The 18,647-nt window shown below is 37.8% G+C and overlaps 1 protein-coding gene across 3 annotated transcripts; it reads left to right on the plus strand.

The window, feature by feature from the left end:
* Positions 1-1,520: 1,520 nt before the first annotated feature.
* Positions 1,521-18,105, plus strand: COMMD6 (COMM domain containing 6). 3 transcript variants are annotated; one of them, XM_032864245.1, is made up of 4 exons: positions 1,521-1,623; positions 1,713-1,724; positions 13,576-13,728; positions 17,896-18,105. In XM_032864245.1, the coding sequence occupies exons 1-4, from the start codon at positions 1,582-1,584 to the stop codon at positions 17,944-17,946; spliced, it is 258 nt and encodes an 85-aa protein (XP_032720136.1). In that variant the 5' UTR covers positions 1,521-1,581; the 3' UTR covers positions 17,947-18,105. The 3 variants fall into 3 exon arrangements, with proteins under 3 accessions (XP_032720136.1, XP_032720137.1, XP_032720138.1); XM_032864246.1 differs by lacking the exons at positions 1,521-1,623; positions 1,713-1,724 and adding an exon at positions 3,369-3,583; XM_032864247.1 differs by lacking the exons at positions 1,521-1,623; positions 1,713-1,724 and adding an exon at positions 3,616-3,640.
* Positions 18,106-18,647: the final 542 nt, after the last annotated feature.

Here is an 18,647-nt window from a genome sequence, read left to right on the forward strand (position 1 = left end):
ATCCTGTGAGGTTGTGTTCAGTGGCGGAATTTTAAAGATGCTCCTCTCCCCAAGAGTTTCATCCACTGATTATTTAATCAAGTACTAATCTGGGTACTTCTCTGCAATGGTTTTGCAGATATAATTGTGATTATGGACCTTAAGAGGTAGAGATTATCCTGGATTATCTGAGAACGCTCGATATAATGATTTAAGACCTTAAGAACAGAACATTCTCAAGCTGGACTCAGAGACTGGTGAGAAGACAGCAGAGGAGAGATGATACAGAAGAGGAGATCAGCGATTTTAAGTTTGAGGAGGACTTAACTGCTATTAATGGTTTTGAAGATGAAGAGGACCACAAGGAATGCTGATGTCCTCCGACATAAAGAACTCCACAATCAAAAGCCAGCAAGGAAGTGGGACCTGCATATAACTGAGTTCTGGCAACAAGTGGAAAACGGATCATCCCGGAGAGCCTCCAACAAAGAACCAATGCAGTCCCAAGGACATTTTGCCGGTGCAGTTTTAGATTGGCAGAGATGGAGCAGAAATGATAACCAAATTCAACGGTAGTTCTTAATTAGATTCTGGCGGTGGGTTAGCATGGGGAACAGTTCTAAAGAATATTGAGACCACTGGCGATATTTGAATTTGGCCCACGTGTTAGATCATAGTATTTTGTCAATGTTAAATCTCCTGAGTGTAGTTGTAGTATTGTGATGATTTAGGAAATGTCTTTGTTTTAAGGCGCTATATGCTCAAGTATTTAGAGATGAAGCGCCGTCATTACCGTATAGGTAGCTCGAGGTAAAGCAAATGGATAAAATGTTAAGTTGATGAATCTAGATGAAGGGTACACGAATGTTCATTGAACTACTTTTGCAACTTTTCTCCAAAAAATTTCAAGTTTTTCAAAATAAAAAGTTGGCGAGAAAAAAAAAATCGCTTTAGATACTGCGGAGAAGGCATGTGAGATGCGGAGGGGGAAAGAAGGAAGACCCGATGAGAAGGCATCCCGTAGTCACGCTGAGAGCCGGAGTTGGTCAGTGGCAGCGTGATAAAAGAAAGCATCCCCACCCCACCCGCAGCTAGGCCAGTGAAGCAATCCGAAGGACAAAAGCCAATCGCACTATAGTTTCCAAGGGCATCTTCCAGCCCAGCGACTTCTACAGGGAAAGAGGCGTGGTCTCCAGCTGTTTTTAAATTTGGTGGGGATCAATTCCTCCGGCGGCCGCCAGTCTGCGCGCGAGCGCAGAAAGCGCTGGGGGTGAGCCGCGGAGCGTAGACGGGAAGAGTCCACGTCTACAGGTTAGAAGGGGAAGATGGTATCCTGAAGCTAATAGGTCCTTCCCCTCACAAGGTATCTCCATAACTTTCGGACCTTTCCCCACATAAATGTCCTTACTGATGAATATCTCCTTGAAACTGATGTTTAATTGACAGTAAGGGTGACTTACACAAATATGTTTGTTTCCGCTCCCGCCACTTCCGCTGCGTGCGCCAGGCCGCGAGGGGACGGAGAAGGAAGCGGAAGTGTTGGCGGCCGGGGGTGGGGCAGGCCACCTGGTCAATCGGTGGTCCGAGCCCTCGTACCCTGCCATGGAGGGCTGCAGCGAGCCGCGACTGGATGCTAAGTCCGAGGTAAGTCCTAGCCTGAGAGGATCCGGGGCAGCGGGGCTCTGGAACTGGAGGGATGTTTCCCTAAATTGTGTTTTCTGCCTTCATTTCAGGTCACCAACCAGGTGAGTGAATGGCCGCCCCGCCCTCAGCGAGCGTCAGCTGGGCAAGGGGCGGGCGGTAGCCCCTGGCCCGCACCCTGCCGCGGGGGGGGCGGGGGCGATGCCGCCGTGAGCCTTCCCCAGCAGTCCTCCAATCCAACGCCTGTGTCTCCGAGTCTCTTTCAGCCCGCCACCCTGCATTGCTCTTTCCACTTTGCACCTGCTACAGTAGCCGCTGCCGTTGTAGTGGAACCTCTTCCACCCACTCCAGCACGAAGAGTACCGAGCAATTCTTATTCTTGGTGACCGTTTATTCAAAACTAGGTACACGGTATTTTAGAATGTGATAAATAGAAGAGATTTTTAAAAATCTACAAAGATATAGCACTGCAAACATTTCCTTAGCCTTTAAAAAAGTTATTTTGAAGAAGGAAAGTATACCTCTTGAACCTTTCAATGGCCACATGTTTTACGCGACAAAAAAAGTTTGAATTTTTCAGTATATCTTATGCCTCTTTGTTCTAAGTGTTCCTGTCCTGTTTCAGGTAATAACTTATTTTCAGACGAACAACTTAATAACACATCTCCCAGAAGAAGAGCACGAAAACTAGAGCGTTTTAGGTCAGGGGTTTCTCAAATCCAAACGAAACATAAGGAAGGGCTGAGATAAATAAACAGGAGTACAATGGAGAGCCCATTGGTTGCTCCATGTCAACTGTCTCCAGCTGCTGTTGCAGCTACCTGGGAGGTAGGGGGAACTAAAATAGATGAATCAACCCCCTTACCTGGCTTTGCTCAGAGTTATTGAGTTAGTACACTTTGATTGAATCTCTCAAATCATTTTTATCTATTCACTTACACTAAGTAATATGTTTATTTCAGCAAGACGTCCTGAAACTGAATTATGTTGATTATAGGCTTTTAAAAATTGAGCCTGTTTTGGGAGGGACAGTGTTTAAAACAACACAGATTTATTATCTCTGTTCTGAAGGTTGGAAGTCCAAAATCAGTCTTGTGGGACTCAAATCAAAGTGTTGCCCAGGCTGTGTTCCTTCTGGAAGCTGTAGGGAAGATTTTATTTCCTGTTCGTTCCAGCTTGTAGAGGCTGTCTGCATTCCTTGGCTTGTGGCTTCTACTTCTTTCTTCCAAGCACAGCGTTCCAACCTTTGCTTCCATCATCACATCATCACGTCTTGTTCTGTTATGATCACCACAACTCTTTCTGTGACTCTGAACCTTTTGCCTCCTGATAAGGACCCTCATTATGTTGGACCTACCTGGATAAATCAGGAAAAATCTTCCAACCTTAAGATCCTTAATTTAGTTGAATCTACAAAGTCTCTTTTGTCATATAACATCTTCACAGATTTCAGGGGTTGGAATGTGGACATTTGGTTGGGTGAAAGGGGAGCTGTTTTGAGCCAACTACCCATTCCTTCCATGGAATCATTCACAGGTTATAGGATTATTTACACAGAAGAAGCGAAGACCAAAAAAACAAACAAACAAACAAAAAAAAAACCGCAAGATAATTTAAAAACATTAGAATATATGAGACTTTAGCAAGGTGATTCATTCAGTTGTTTATCTAATTCAGACACAGAGGTTGAAAAATATTTTTGTAAAAGACATCATTTACAATGTAAATTATAAACCTTGCAGTCATCTAACAAGATTGTTCAACGCCTTTATGAGGAAAATGGCAATGAGTGCTAGACATCCAGTTTCCAGTCTGGCATATAAGGAGCTTGGAATGTGGAAGACATCACTTCATCATAAAAACAAGTAAAAAGCTGAACAAACTGAAGAGCTTACAACTCTTGGATCCATCAGAGAAGTGAGGTCCCAAGGCAAATTGCTCCCTTCAAATTGGAGAGATAGAGGTGAATACGGAGAATTACAAGTCACCAGAATAGAAATCTGTGGAAACCAGTGCCAGGGTAGGAAAACCTGAACTATAATTGATAAAGTGCTTAGAGGAACTGTGGATAAGTCTGAGAGCGAAAACCTCAAGGACCTAGTCACTGGGGGAGAAAGGGTGGGAAGCACCTGCACGCTTCCATGAGTTTTACCACCAGGAACCCCTAAGTAGAACATTTTTATTCATAGTTCACGATGCAGTTTTAAATGTGCAGCTGGAAAAAAAAAATGATGATTCAAGAATATTGTTGAGGGGGAAAATCCATTACCCAGCTTTAAGTCATTTATGTTTGCAGTATATGCTCTTTAAAATGCTCCAAATAAAACTAATGTTTAGGCTTGACCTGTAACACCTTCTGTCTTTAAATATTTCTCATGAGTGTATGAATTAGCCAGGTTAATTGAGACGATAGCTCCAGTGAGAGTTCACAACCCCCCATATTAGCCATCAGCATACCAACTGTTTTCTCCACCTTTAAACTATACTCTAAATTCATCTTGCCTTGCTACCACCTAAGTGCAGCCCTCCATCCTCTTGTATACACTGCTTTGCAGTGGGCTCTCAATTGGGTCTCCTTGCTTTTCTTCTTAAACTTAATGTTCTGTCCAGCAATTTGGATGAGCCATTTGCAAGTCTAAGTTAGACCGTGTCTTTCTCCTGCTCAGAGTCTTTTTGAAGTGATTCCTGTCCACTAGAAAAAAGTCATAGACATGGCCTGCAAGGCCCTTCAAAAACTGATTCCTCATCCCTGACGACTCTTCTGGTTCATGCCAGTCCAATTACATGGGCCTCATTGTTGTTCCCTGTTCATGTCAGGCATGCTTCTCCCTTTGTCTAGACTGTTCTTTTTTCCAGAGGTCCATGTGGCTTTTTCCTTTCCTTTATTCTGTTCCCTTTCTACTCAGAAGGCACTCCTCAAAGAAGTCTCTCCCAGATTCTACCTAACTAGCCTTCCTGGTCACTCTATCCCTTACCCTGCTTTTTTTTTTTTTTTTTTTTACACTTTTTATATTTGTTTATTATTTGTCTTCCCCACTAGAAGGTAAGGTCCTGAGGCCTGAGGTCAGGAACTTTTTTTAATTCTTTTTTTTTATATCCCCAATGCCTAGACCACAGTATTCTTTAGTAAATTTTTATTGAATATTGAAGCATATTGTGACTTGTCCATGGCCACATAGTTAAAAGGTAGGGGAGCTGAGATTCAAATCAGGTGGTCTGACTTCAGAATTTGAGCTTGTTACATTGAACAAATCATAGTGCTATCTTACCCAGCACCAGATGTCTCAGGTTACTCATTACTACACGGTTCTGATACTTACAATCATTGTTTTGAAGTAGCTTGTGATTTCTTACAGATGTCTAACTAGAATGCATCATCATAGATGAATGATTATTCCTACCGCTACCACTGTTATTGCTTTCCTTGCCAGTTTTATGGTAGAAGTAAAAAGTGAGATGTTCCAGGGTGCCTGGGTGGCTCAGTTGGTTAAGTGACTGCCTTTGGCTCAGGTCATGATCCTAGAGTCTCCCGACCAAGTCCCGCATCGTGCTAAGCTGCTCGGTGGGAAGTCTGCTTCTCCCTCTGACCCTCGGCCCTCTCATGCTGTCTCTCTCTCTCTCTCATCCTCTCTCTCTCAAATAAATACTTTGAAAAAAAAAAAAAGGTAAGATGTTCCATTGACAATATCTTGTGCTGTTTTTTCTTTTCCCATATATGAGACATAGTGACTTAAACTTGTACATTTTATATAGTGGTTTATAAATGCTTATGTTTGTTTTTCTATGTACATGTGTCGGATGTATAAACTGCCCTCAAGGAGTTTACAGTTTAGTGGATATGGGGGTGGGAGACAGATCCACCTGTACAAGGCAGAATGTTCTAGGTGGTCGGGTGTAAGAAATGCTGTGAATATTCATAGAAAGTTTGAGTAAACTAGGAAAGACTTCACAGAGCAAGTAGAATTTGAGAGGAATTTTAAGTAGATGTTTGAGAATTCTACTGTAAGGGGAATGAGCAGTGTGAGCAAAGGTATAAAGGCTGAAAGCAGATTTAAAGAAGGGATGCAGTCCTGTTTGAGGATGAGTGGGAAAATGGAGTCTGTGCTGCAAGATAACTCAGGTACTTGGTATCTACCTCATGAGCCAGTAAACTTTACAAGTTTTGACCTGTGATATTAGATTTGGTTAATCTATAAACAGTATTTAGAGACCATAGTCTGGATTAGAGCCAACAAAGACCTAGGCAAGAAACTAATTAAGAGGCTGCAGTAAAATTTAAAATAAGATTTAAAAACAAAAAGGGTATTTGTGTAGGTCTGGGGCAATGAAATTGGGAAGAAAGGAATAAACATTGGCACTGTCTAAAATAAAATCTTGAATGCCTATCAGTTGTTACATATTTTGAGAAAAATCAAAGTTGACCAACTTTTCAAACCTGTGTCACTGAGGGAACGGGGGTCATCAGTAGAAATGAAATGAGGATGAGAAACATTTTTGAGGGAAGATGATATATGTCTGTGTTAGAGGGCATATGTACTATGAATTTTTTCGTAGTGAATGTCTTTATTGGGAAAGGCTTTATTGTTTCTGTCTTTTATTAGAAGTATTAGCATCTCTCAGAGGTAACAGGTTAAACAAACTAAATCTGAAATATCTTTTAGTTTTTGCTAAAATTTCTAGAACCTGGTATATTTCAATTTAAACAGTTAAGAGAGTACGTTTTTGATGTCATATGTTAAATTTATTGACAAAATTATTTTCAGCCAGTTATGTTTATCCGCTTTAGTTATGTATTGGCTGTGTAATAAACTATGCAAAACTTAGTGACTTGAAATAACAGTTGAGTGATCTTTCAGGACTCTCATGGGTTATCCAGGCTTAGCTAGGTGGTAGCTTCTACTCCTTGTCATCTAGAAGCCTGATTGAGCCAGAAACCCAGAGGGCTTACCCACATGGCTAGTGATGACGTTGGCTAAGAGCTCAGCTAGAGCTGATCGTTGGAGTGGCTTGCTTCTTTTCCCTACATGGCTGTTCACCTTAAGGTAGCTGGGTTTCAAGAGGGAAAGTCCCAAGAGCCAGCATTGCATAAAGAAAGAGGCAGACACTTCAATTTCTCCTAAGGCCTGGGCTCAAGGATTCCAGAAAGCCTCTTCTGCCATATTCTGCTGGTCAGAGCAATCACAGGGACAGCTCGTATTGGTGCAGAGGGAAAATAAGCTCCACTTAATGTGAAGAGTGACATGTATGTACAGGGAGGGGTGACACTATTTGTTGGAATCTATCTTTGGAGACCAGTTACCACAAGCTCCAGAAGTTATAAACATATTAGTTCAACAAATATTTATTTGAACATTCACTTTGTACCAAGTATTGTTGTAGTAGATTCAGTAATAAACTAGATGGATAATGCTCTTCCTCTTAGGAAGTTTGAATTTCCTTGGGGTACAGGTAATAAGTAAACATGATAATTTCAGATAATGATGAGTGCTATTGAGAAAATTAAAAAGCAGAGAATGGAGGAGGGTATCAAACAAGGTAAGGCAGGCTAATAACTTAGCAAATGTTGTATACTTGGACTAGAGTAATATGACTTCTCAAGTAGAAATTTGCTAATAACTTATGCCTTAATCAATTTTCACACACAAAGTATAGCATAGCGCTGTCCAATAGAATTTTCTGTGATGGTGGAAATGTTCCCTGTTGGCACTGTCCAGTATGGGAGCACTGGACACCACTTGAAATATGTGAAGATGTACTCTGGAGCTCTTGAAATATGACTAGTGCAACCGAGGAAGTGAAATTTTTTATTTATTTAAATAGTCACATTTGGGTAATGGCTACTGTATTGGACAGCTCGAGTCTAGCATGTAGAAGATGACACTCTCATGCCATCCTAGGCCTGTTTACTTTTTGACCTACTAGAACTTACTTTAACTCCAAATAGTAATGTTGCAGCTAGGTATAATGAAAATTGCATAGAATATGGAATCAGACTGATTAGGGTTGGAATAGCAACTATACAGGTTTTGTTGGGTGAGTTATTTGGTCTGTATTTTCCTCATAGTTACTTTTGAGAGAGGTTAATGTGTGGAGAATACTTTACGTTCCTTCCATTGGCAGACTTTCATTTTAAAAAGGAGAGAACACAAAAGTATATATTTTATGACTCCAGCTATAAAAAATACATACAAAGACTAGAAATAAGAAAATAGTAGTTAAGATAGAGTAATGCATGATTGCTTTTCTAATATTATATGTTGTATTTTGAAAAAAATAAGTTAAATTTAAACTGAAATGTAAACTTAAACTGAAGTGGTGTTTATCAGTATTTTTCTTTATAGTTTTTATATGATGTTTTTACATTAATAACTGCAGCTACCTATCAATTATTTTTTAAAAGATTTTATTTGAGAGAAAGAGAGTGTGTGTGTGTGTGTGTGTGTGTGTGTGCACGCACGCATGTGCACGTGAACAAGTAGGGGAAAGGGCACAGGATGAGGGAGAAACAGACTCCCTGCTGAGTGTGGAACTGGATGGACATGGAGCTCTGTCCCAGGACCCTGAGATCATGACCTGAGCTGAAGTCAGACACTCAACCCAGCCACCCAGGAGCCCCTAGATCAATTAAATTTTTAGTCACACTAAAATTGTGACTGACTATAACTAATTTCTTTGTTTTTCTTTTAATCTATATTTGTTTCGAGATTACTTTTCTTGTATTTTTTTTTTAAGATTTTATATATTTATTTGCCAGAGAGAGTGTGAGAGAGAGGGGCAGGCAGAGGGAGAAACAGCCTCCCCCCTGAGCAAGGACACCAACTCGAGACTCAATTCCAGGACTCTGGAATTATGACCTGAGCCGAAGGCAGACACTTAACTGACCAAGCCACCCAGGTGTCCCTCTTTCTATTCGTTTTACTTGGGGATGTTTTTATGCTTTTTCACTACTAGTTTTTTTTTTTTTTCTTTGTACATTTTCCTTTTCTTAATTCTACAATAGTTTAGAGACTGTATTATTTCATTCTTAATATCCTCCATAATGATGTGTGCTCTGTTCTGATTTTTCTTTTATTCTTTTCTTGTTAAAATCTCCAGTGCAGTTATTCCTAGTTAAGGCTAAACCACGTTCATTAGAAAATTTGCTTTTAATTAGCATTTGTGTGTTCAGTTTTAGAATCATAAACTGAATCCCATCTTTCTTTTATTTATGAGTATTCATTTTGCACAGTGAGTGTCTGGATGGTAGCTCTCCCTGTTTTGTCACTTGAGAGTTCACCATTGTCAGCGGATTCCAACATTGTGTTCCTTTATTGATTTTCTGTTTGAAATGTTCTAAATAATCCAGAGTTTTATTTTGGACTCAGAGTCAGCTAAGTAATGATTTTCTCTACTATTTTCCTGTAGATAGTAAAGCATCAAGAAATTGTGTAGGCTCAGTGGGTTAAAGCCTCTGCCTTTGGCTCAGGTCATGATCTCAGGGTCCTGGGATCCAGCCCCACATCGGGCTCTCTGCTCAGCAGGGAGCCTGCTTCCTCCTCTCTCTCTTCCTGCCTCTCTGTCTACTTGTGATCTCTATCTGTCAGATAAATAAATCTTAAAAAAAAAAAAAAAGAAAAGAATTGTACAGGCTGAATAAGCCTAAGAAGTACTCTGAATTAAATTTTCAGATATCCCCATTAATCTAATACAAAAACTGTATCTCTAATCATGAACTCTCTTAGATTCTGTTCTTGGATTTTTAGCCACTTATTGAACATTCCTATTTAAATATCCTGTATCCCCACTTGCTAATCTTTAAATATACCAAGTCTGATTGGTAACATGATATCAACATTCTCCCTATCATCTGTACTCAGATTTGCATAGTTGTCTTTGATCTCCCATAATTGTGAAGAAAAACGTCAGGACCTACTAATTCATTCTTTAAGGATCAGTTTAATCCTGCTAGTTACCACCTTAGTTCCAGCACTTAAAACCTCATTCCTGGATTATTGTATTCTGCCACCACCAGATGAATATTTTTTAATCAATACTTTCATATCCTTGCCTTTACTGAAAAAGATTCAGTGAGTCTCCATTGCATACCGAAAAAGTTTAAATGATTTAACATATTTTCCATAAGATAAAGTATATGAGAATACTTTAAAAACGTCTGAAAACCCACAATTTGAAAACAATTATTGGCTTCTTCATCACTTTTCTTCAGCTTTATCTTCCATACTTCCTTAGAGGAGCCGTCCACTTTAAGGCAGTTAAATGCTCTCTTGTACCGGATATTGACTCTCTCCATCTCTGGTTGGTTCAGCTTAATATTTAGTAACCATTTATACTCTGTTAGGTGTATATTTTTGGAATATATAAAGAAGACACATTCTCATCTCAATTTCAGTTCTGTTTAATCTTCAAAACTGAGCTGAAAGCTTATGTTCTCTATAAAGCATTCCTGTGATCACTGTAGCCTACAATAAGTTTTTCTTTTCAACCAGAAATGTGTTTTGTATTCAGTAATTTATATTCACTCCCCCCACCTGATATCTACAAGATAACATATGCAAAAGAAGTGCATTACCATGGCCAGCTTAATGAATACTTTTAAAATGAACACCTTTGTAACCATAATCAAATTCAAGAACTAGAATATTACTGGTACCCCAGAAGCCCACCACATGCCCTTCCCCAATCACACCTCTCCCTTCTCTTCTCCCTGGAGGTAATGATGATCCTTTGGTGATAATCACATTCTTGCCTCTAGATGCAGTTTTCCTACCTGTGTATGCAGCCTTAAACAATATTGTATTTCCTGTTTCTCAAGTTTAAGTGAATGGAATCATGTATCTTTTGACTTGTTTCTTTCAACATTTTGGTGTTAGTGTAGCTGAAGCTCATTGCTGTACATATTTATCTTTCTTACAACTGCTGAACATTTGGGTGGTTTCAATTTAGGACTATTATGAATATTGCTGTGCAGAAGCTTTGAGTTTAAAGTAGTCCCACTTGCTTACTTTTGCTTTTTTTTGCTTTTGGTGTCATATTGAAAAAACTATCACCAAGATTTCTAGAAAAATCATCGCCAAGGAGCTTATGCCTACATTTTCTTCTAGGAGTTTTATGGTTTCAGATCTTACTTCCAAGTCGTTAATCCATTTTGAGTAAATTTGTGTGTATGGTATAAGATAGTAGTCAAGTGGGTGCCTGGGTGGCTCAGTGGGTTAAGCCACTGCCTTCGGCTCAGGTCATGATCTCAGGATCCTGGGATCGAGTCCCTGCATCGGGCTCTCTGCTCAGCAGGGAGCCTGCTTCCCTCTCTCTCTCTCTGCCTGCCTCTCCGTCTACTTGTGATCTCTCTCTGTCAAATAAATAAATAAAAACTTAAAAAAAAAAAAAAAGGATAGTAGTCAAGTTTCCTTCTTTTGCATGTGGCTGTTCAGTTTGCCAGTATTTATTGAGGATACTGTCCTTTCACCACTGTATATTCTTGCCTCCCTTGTCATAAGTTAAGCATATATGCATGGGTTTATTTTGGGGCTCTCTATTGTGTTCCATTAATCTATCTGTCTCTTTTCATGCTAGTGCTATACTTTAAAAATTATTATAACTTTGTAACATAGTTTGAAACCAGAGAACATGACATCTCCAGCTTTGTTCTTTCTCAGAATTTGCTTTGGCTATTTGGATTTTTTCTATTTCTGTAGAGAATATCTTTGGACTTTTGATAGGGGTTGGTTTGAATCTGTTGATTGCTTTGAGTAGTATGGACAATATTTTAACAACATTAATTCTTCCAATCCATGAACACAGGATATCTTTCCATTTATTTGTGTGTCTAATTTTTTTTTAAGATCTTATTTATTTATTTGAGAGAGATAGCACAAGCTGGGGGTGGGGAGGGAAAGGGAGGTTGGAGAGAAGAGGGAGGGGGAGAAGCAGACTCCCAGCCATGCAGGTTGGCTGAGGGAGGTCTGGATCCTAGGGTTCTGGGATCGTGACCTGAGCTGAAATTGAGTCAGATGCTTGACTGACTGAGCCACCGAGGTTCCCCTCTATTTTCTTGAGGTGTAAAGTTAGCTTGTTTAGTTAAGACTTTTCTTGTTTCTTGAGGTAGGTGGGCATTTATGGCTGTGAACTTCATCTGAGAACAACTTTTGCTGTATCCCATAACTTTTGTTATATTACATGTTCATTTTCCTTTGTCTCAAGGTATTTTTTAAATTTCTCTTTTGAGTTCTTCTTCGACCCATTGATTATTCAGTAGCACGTTGTTAGGTCTCCACATATTTGTGAATTTTCTTGTTTTTCTCCTTGTAATTAATGTCTAGTTTCATACCATTGTGGTCAGAAAAGATGCTTGATAGGATTTCAGTACTCTTACATTAAGACTTTCTTTGTCCTAACAAATGATATGTCTTGGCTAATGTTCCATGTGTACTTGGGAAAATGTGTATTCTCTCACTTTTGGATGGAATGTTCTGTAAATATCTGTTAAGTCCATCTGTTCTAACATACTGTTTAAGGCTGATGTTTCCTTATTGATTTTCTCTCTGGATGTTCTATCCATTGATGTAAGAGTGGTATTAAAGACTTCTGCTATTATTGTACTGCTGTCTGTTTCTTCTTCTAGGTCTGTTAATACTTGCTTTGTCTATTTAGGTGCTCCTATGTTGGGTGCATGAATATTTACACGTTATATCTTCTTATTGGATTGAACCCTTTTTCATTATGTAATTTGCTTTTATGTTTCTTATCACAGTCATTTTAAAGTCTATTTTGTCAGATATTAAGTATAGCTACCCCAGCTTTCTTTGGTTTCCATTTGCATGGAATACCTTTTCCATCCCTTCATTTGTAGTGTATTAGCATGTCTCTTGTGGGCAGTATATAGATGAGTCTTGTTTATAAAACATCCTAAGTTTTATAAAAAGAGGTTTATTTATAAGCAAAGCTTTTTGCCCTATCAGCACTCATTTGATAGCAAAAAGTATCAATCTATCAGCAAGTATTTTTTGTAAGTGCCTGCTGTGTACCATTTACTTGTTAAAGCTTTGAAAACAAGAAACAAAATCCTTCTACTCACCATCTTAGGTTTTAGTCAGTATTAAGAGCTGCATTTATCCAATCCTGTTTTATGCCCAGAACACCGAGCGATCACCAACAGAAATTAGATTAAAAGTATTAAGGCAGCCAGTAGTCAATAAGCATATAATCTTTGGAGTCAAGCAGACTTTGGTTTCAGTTCTGATCACAGAAATGTGTGACCTTGCACACATTATCTAAGCTCTCTGAAATTTAGTCTTGTCATCCGCAAAATGGAAATAATAGCCTATAATGTTATGATGATTCAATGAGGCATTTAATACATATAAACTACATAGCACATCACCTGACAGGTGTTCATCATTAACAGTGTTGAAATCTAAAACTACCTTGTCACCAAGTGCTTATGCTCATGTATGGCTTCAGGTCGAGGACCATGGTGAGCAAGGGAACTGGAATGGTTCCCAGGGGGTCCCAGTCACATATGAAGATGGGTATGTAGCTCATCTTCCATTTTAGGATTTTGGGTCGTGGAATGGGATAAAGCATATATGGAACAGGAGAATGAGGTGAGAGAGGCTACAAAGCATCTGTGGTCCCATTAAATGCAGGAGCAAAATGAAGGGAAAACCAGAAGTCGTACCACATCTTCTACTTCCATCGTACATCTGGTAAAGATGGATGTGTGTGTGTTTTATTGTAATGATGACGGTGTTGTTTTCCAACTCTGTTTCTATCCCATATTGCCTCTCTCCATTTTCATTTGATTATTGTTCCCCTAGCAATATTAAAATGAAGATATTTTCTTTTACTGTGACTGGCATTGAAACTAAAAGTTGAGTGTGAGAGCAGTAAAATTGAATAAATATCTGCATTCATGGCAGTGTTATTACCCATGTATTGTTCTATAATGTTTTATTACAGCTTGTAGATTTTCAGTGGAAGCTGGGTATGGCTGTGAGCTCGGACAGTTGCAGATCTCTTAAGTATCCTTATGTTGCAGTGTTGCTGAAAGTGGCAGATCATTCAGGCCAAGTAAAGAACAAGTCCTTTGAAATGACAATTCCACAATTTCAGGTTTGTGATTTTACTCATTCAGTTGTAGTTCATTGTTCTGTAATTGCTACTTTAAAATGTCTAAAATCTTTTTTAAGGAAAATTGTAATTGTTTTTACTTTGTTTTGATGTGCTTTATATTTATTAGTACACAAAAAATATCTGAACTTGTTTTCTTTGGGAATTTGATAAATTTCACTATTTTCAATATAATGCTGAACTGGTGTACTGTCATATTTGATCACTTTCACAGTACTCCTCTGTGAATATATTTAGGGAATTTTCATCTTCTTTGGCAGGAAGATGAACTTTGCATTTAACTGTTCTACTTTTATTCTTTTTAGGCTTAATATTTGAGAATGATAGCTAAATGAATCTTATCTTTGAACAGTGTTGACCCTGAATTTTCTGACTAACAATGTTTATAAAATTCTGATCAGCGTACCAGTACTTGATGATAGTTTTATCAGCTAGAGATTTGAGTAACTCAATAGTTTATATGTAGAATCATCTTATTCATATGATCATTTGTACCTCTTTTCTGTAAGCAAGGAAGAAAAAAAGGGGATGAGTGAAAAATTAGATTTTCTTTAAGATATATTCAAGGAAATGTTTTATCATTGACTACTTTAATTGGCCTTAGAGTTTTGTTTTTGTTTGTTTTGATTGCTTGAATACTTAAGACTCCCCACAGTAGTTAGTACTCTAAGAAAAAGTACTCTAAAAACAACAACCACCAAGTGAATGCAATGGAAATATAATGAGAATTCTTTGTAAAACTGAAAATATGCTGGTTCTATGCTTCCTTCTTAAGAAAAGCTTCTCATGGGCCAAAGGATGCTTTTGATTTCTTTTACAGTCTACACCGTTTCCTTAGCTTTATTGAGGTATAGCTGACAAATAAAAATTATATATATTTAAGGTATATGATGTGATGTTTTGGTATTACGTGTGCATTGTGAAATGGTTACCACAATTAAGTTAATTAACATAATCCATCACCTTGTATGGCTACCTTTTATATGTGTCTGTGTGGTGTGTCTACTCTCTTAGCAAATTTCAAGTACACAATACATTATTGTTTTTATTATTAACATATAATGTATTATTTGTTTCAGGGTAAGGTCTGTGATTCATCAGTCTTACACAATATAGAGCGCTCACCAAAACACATACCTCCCCAATGTCTATCACCCAGACACCCCATCCCTCCCACCCCCCTCCATTCCAGCAACCCTCACGTTGTTTCCCGAGATTGAGTCCCTTAATGGTTTGTCTCCCTCTCTGGTTTCATCTTGTTTCGTTTTTTCCTCTCTTCCCTTATGATCCTTTGCCTCTTTTCTCAAATTCCGTGTATCAGTGAGATCATAGGATATTTATCTTTCTCTGGTTGATTTATTTCATTTAGCATAATACCCTCTAGAGTTCCATCCATGTTGTTGCAAATGGCAAGATTTCATTTTTTGATGTATATATATGAACCACATTGTCTTTATCCATTCATCTGTTGATGGACATCTGGGCTCCTTCCTTAGTTTGGCTGTTGTAGACATTGCTGCTATAAACATTGATGTGCAGGTGTCCCTTCGGATCACTACATTTGCATCTTTGGGGTAAATACCCAGTAGTGTGATTGCTGGGTCGTAGGGTAGCTCTATTTTCAACTTTTTGAGGAACCTTCATGCTGTTTTCCAGAGTGGCTGCAGCCACTCCACAATACATTATTATTAACTATAGTCACCATACTATACATTAGGTCTCCAGAACTTATACATCTTATAACTGAAAGTTTGTACTTATGAACCAACATTTCCTCATTTCTCTTACTCCCCAACCCTGGTAACCACAGTCTACTCTGTTGTAACCAAGAGTTCTACTTTTTAGGTCCCACAGATAAGTGAGACCATACAATATTTATCTGTCTGTGTTTGGCTTATTTCATTTAGCATAATGTCCTCCTAGTTCATTCATGTTGTCAAAAATATCAGGATTTCTTTCTTTTTAAGGATGAATGGTATTCTGTTGTGTGTGTATATATATACAGACACACACCACATTTTTAAATGCTTTCATCTGTCAAAATACAGTTAGGTTGTTTCCATACTTTAGTTACTGTGAGTAATGCTGCAAAGAACTTGGGAGTGCAGATACCTTTTTGAGGTAGTGATTTTATTTTCTTTGAATATATACCCAGAAGTAGGATTGCTGGATCATATGGTAGTTATGTTTTACAAATTACATTTTAAGGGTTTTTGTTCCCTTTGATTTCTTTCTTTTAAAATAGATACTGCTACTTTCAAACAAAAACCTATGGTCACAGATTCAACATTATTATGCTAAGTAGCATCCTGGAAAGAATTAAGACTTGTCTAAAAGGAAATATAGTATAATATGATATGTAAATAGCGTTCAATTGAATATAAGGACCAAATCAATTAAAAAAAAAAACAAACAGGTTTCATGGGGCGCCTGGGTAGCTCAGTGGGTTAAAGCCTCTGTCTTCAGCTCAGGTCATGGTCCCAGGGTCCTGGGATTAAGCTCTGCATCTGGCTCTCTGCTAGGCAGGGAGTCTGCTTCCCTTCCCCTCTCTCTGCCTGCCTCTCTGCCTACTTGTGATCTCTGTCAAATAAATAAATAAATAAATCTTAAAAAAAACAACAATAGTTTTCATTCCTTCATATAATTCACAATCTTGGCCCAATACTTATTTTTTTTTATATAGCATTCATGCTCTCTGATTCTACCTCTAAGAATTTTTTTTTTTCCTATAGAAAAGAATCACAAATGGGACACATTTTTTAAAGGTTGTTTTTACATGGCTTTTAACCAAGAACAGAGCAGGACTGAGAGAATAGGAACTTTTTTGAGCTTTTAATTTGTATCTTTCTTGTAGCTGAGATTTTGACCGTCAGTATATAGTCTTAAAGAAATAGTTTTTACATCTGGCTTCATTACATATAAACTAAAATGAAATATATATAACTTTTAAGTAGCAAAGAGAATTAAGACCAAATAAGAAGGAAATGCAGATATGTAAATCATTAGAGCATATCCTAATTGCTGAGGTTAAGTTTCAGATTTGCCTCCTAGTTCCTAGCAGGTAGAGAAGAAAGGAAAACAGAATTTGTTTACTTCCTCTCTTGGAGATTTGGGAGATGGAAAAAAAGATGATTTTTATAGGAGAACAAACATACCAGCTAATTTTTAAATGAAAGGAAACTATCCTTTTACTATATAAGTCATTGTCAGTGTTGGGTCTTTTTTTTTTTTCTTTTAAGATTTTTAAAAATTTATTTGAGAGAGAGACAGAAATAGTGACAGAGAGCATGAATGGAGAGAAGAGGAAGAAGGAGGCTCCTCGCCAGGCAGGGAGCTTAACTTCAGGCGCTATCCTAGGACTCAGGACCATGATCAGAGCCAAAGGCAGACGCTAACCTACTGAGCCACCCAGGCGCCCTAGTATTGGGTCTTTCTTACTGTAACTAATAAACCCGTATCTTAAAAACCCGTATCTTTCATCCTGAAAAAGTCTTTCACTAGATTTAAAGTGGTTTAAAGCCTGGAAATTGATTTTATTTTTTATTTTTATTTTTTTTTTTAAGAGCTGCACGTTGTGTGTGCCTGGGTGGCTCAGTCGCTTGAGTATCTGCCTCCTGATTTCTGCTCAGGTCATGATCTCATGGTCATGAGATTGAGCCCCATATCAGGCTCCATGCTCAGCACAGAGTCTGCTTGTCCCTCTGCCTTCCCTTCTGCCCCTCCACCTGCTCTCCCTCTCTAAAATCAGTACAAAAATAAAATCTTTAAAAAAAAAAAACTGCACACTACCAACTAAGCCAGCCAGGTGCCCCCCAAACTGTTGTTTTTGTTTTTATCTTCATTGCCTCGTACAGTGTTGGGTATTTAATAACTCTTTCTGGTATGATCTCAAAATAACTTTTTTGTGTGTGATTTTAAATATTTTAGTTGTGAGATAATAATCCAACTCTATAATAGTATTTGTGCTTGTGGTACCAAATTGTACCCATTTTTTTTTAATATAGCTTTCCAATAATAATAGTGATATAAACTTAACATAACAAATTTAATATGTCATATGGTCTTTAATGGTCAGGTGTAATAAGTTAAAGAATTACTTACATATCCTTTAAAAGCTAAGTTAGTATTATTTTTCCTTTTTCTCTCCAGAATTTCTACAGACAGTTCAAGGAAATTGCTGCAGTTATAGAAACTGTGTGAAAACTGATTACTTGGCTGATAAATTACTACCATCATCCTAAAATCATGGACTTCACCTCCTGTAACAAAACTGTATAAGGGTCAAATGGTATTTATTGAATGAAAATTGTACTTTTGTTTTTCCATTTTTTAATAATAAAAAAATTAGACAAACAGGAATTAGATAGTGGTGATCAATGCAAAACTTTTTGAATGTACTAAAAGCTGCTGAATTGAACGCTCTAAAGGGTGAATTCTATGTTATATAAATTTTATCTCAATAAAAAAATCAGACAAACAGTTGAATGATTGATATTGGAGGCAACACAAGTTTATGTGTCAGACCAATAATTTTAAAACTTAGCAATAACTGTACCCATTTTATAAACAGAATCTCTTATGGAGTCCTATATATAAGCTATATATAAACTTTAAAAGTAGCATTTGATTGCAATAACATTACAAATTCAATTTTTTAATACTCTTAATTTTTTATTTTTAATAAAATACATATTTAATAAAATCAAATTTTAATATTTTAATATTCACTGAAGAGAACAGCAATCAGTGAGAAGACTGAGCCTGCTCCTTCTCATGCATTTGGATCAGGTTAGGACTGACCATTGCTGCCTTCTATTACCCAAGCACTTAGTTGTTACTCTTATTAATATTTGTGGGAAGTTCAAATACATGCACGGAGATAGAACAATATGATTTATCTT

The sequence above is a fragment of the Lontra canadensis genome, unplaced genomic scaffold (genome assembly GCF_010015895.1).
Source record: "Lontra canadensis isolate GAN:19392208 unplaced genomic scaffold, GSC_riverotter_1.0 scaffold26, whole genome shotgun sequence".
NCBI classification, from domain to species: domain Eukaryota; kingdom Metazoa; phylum Chordata; class Mammalia; order Carnivora; family Mustelidae; genus Lontra; species Lontra canadensis.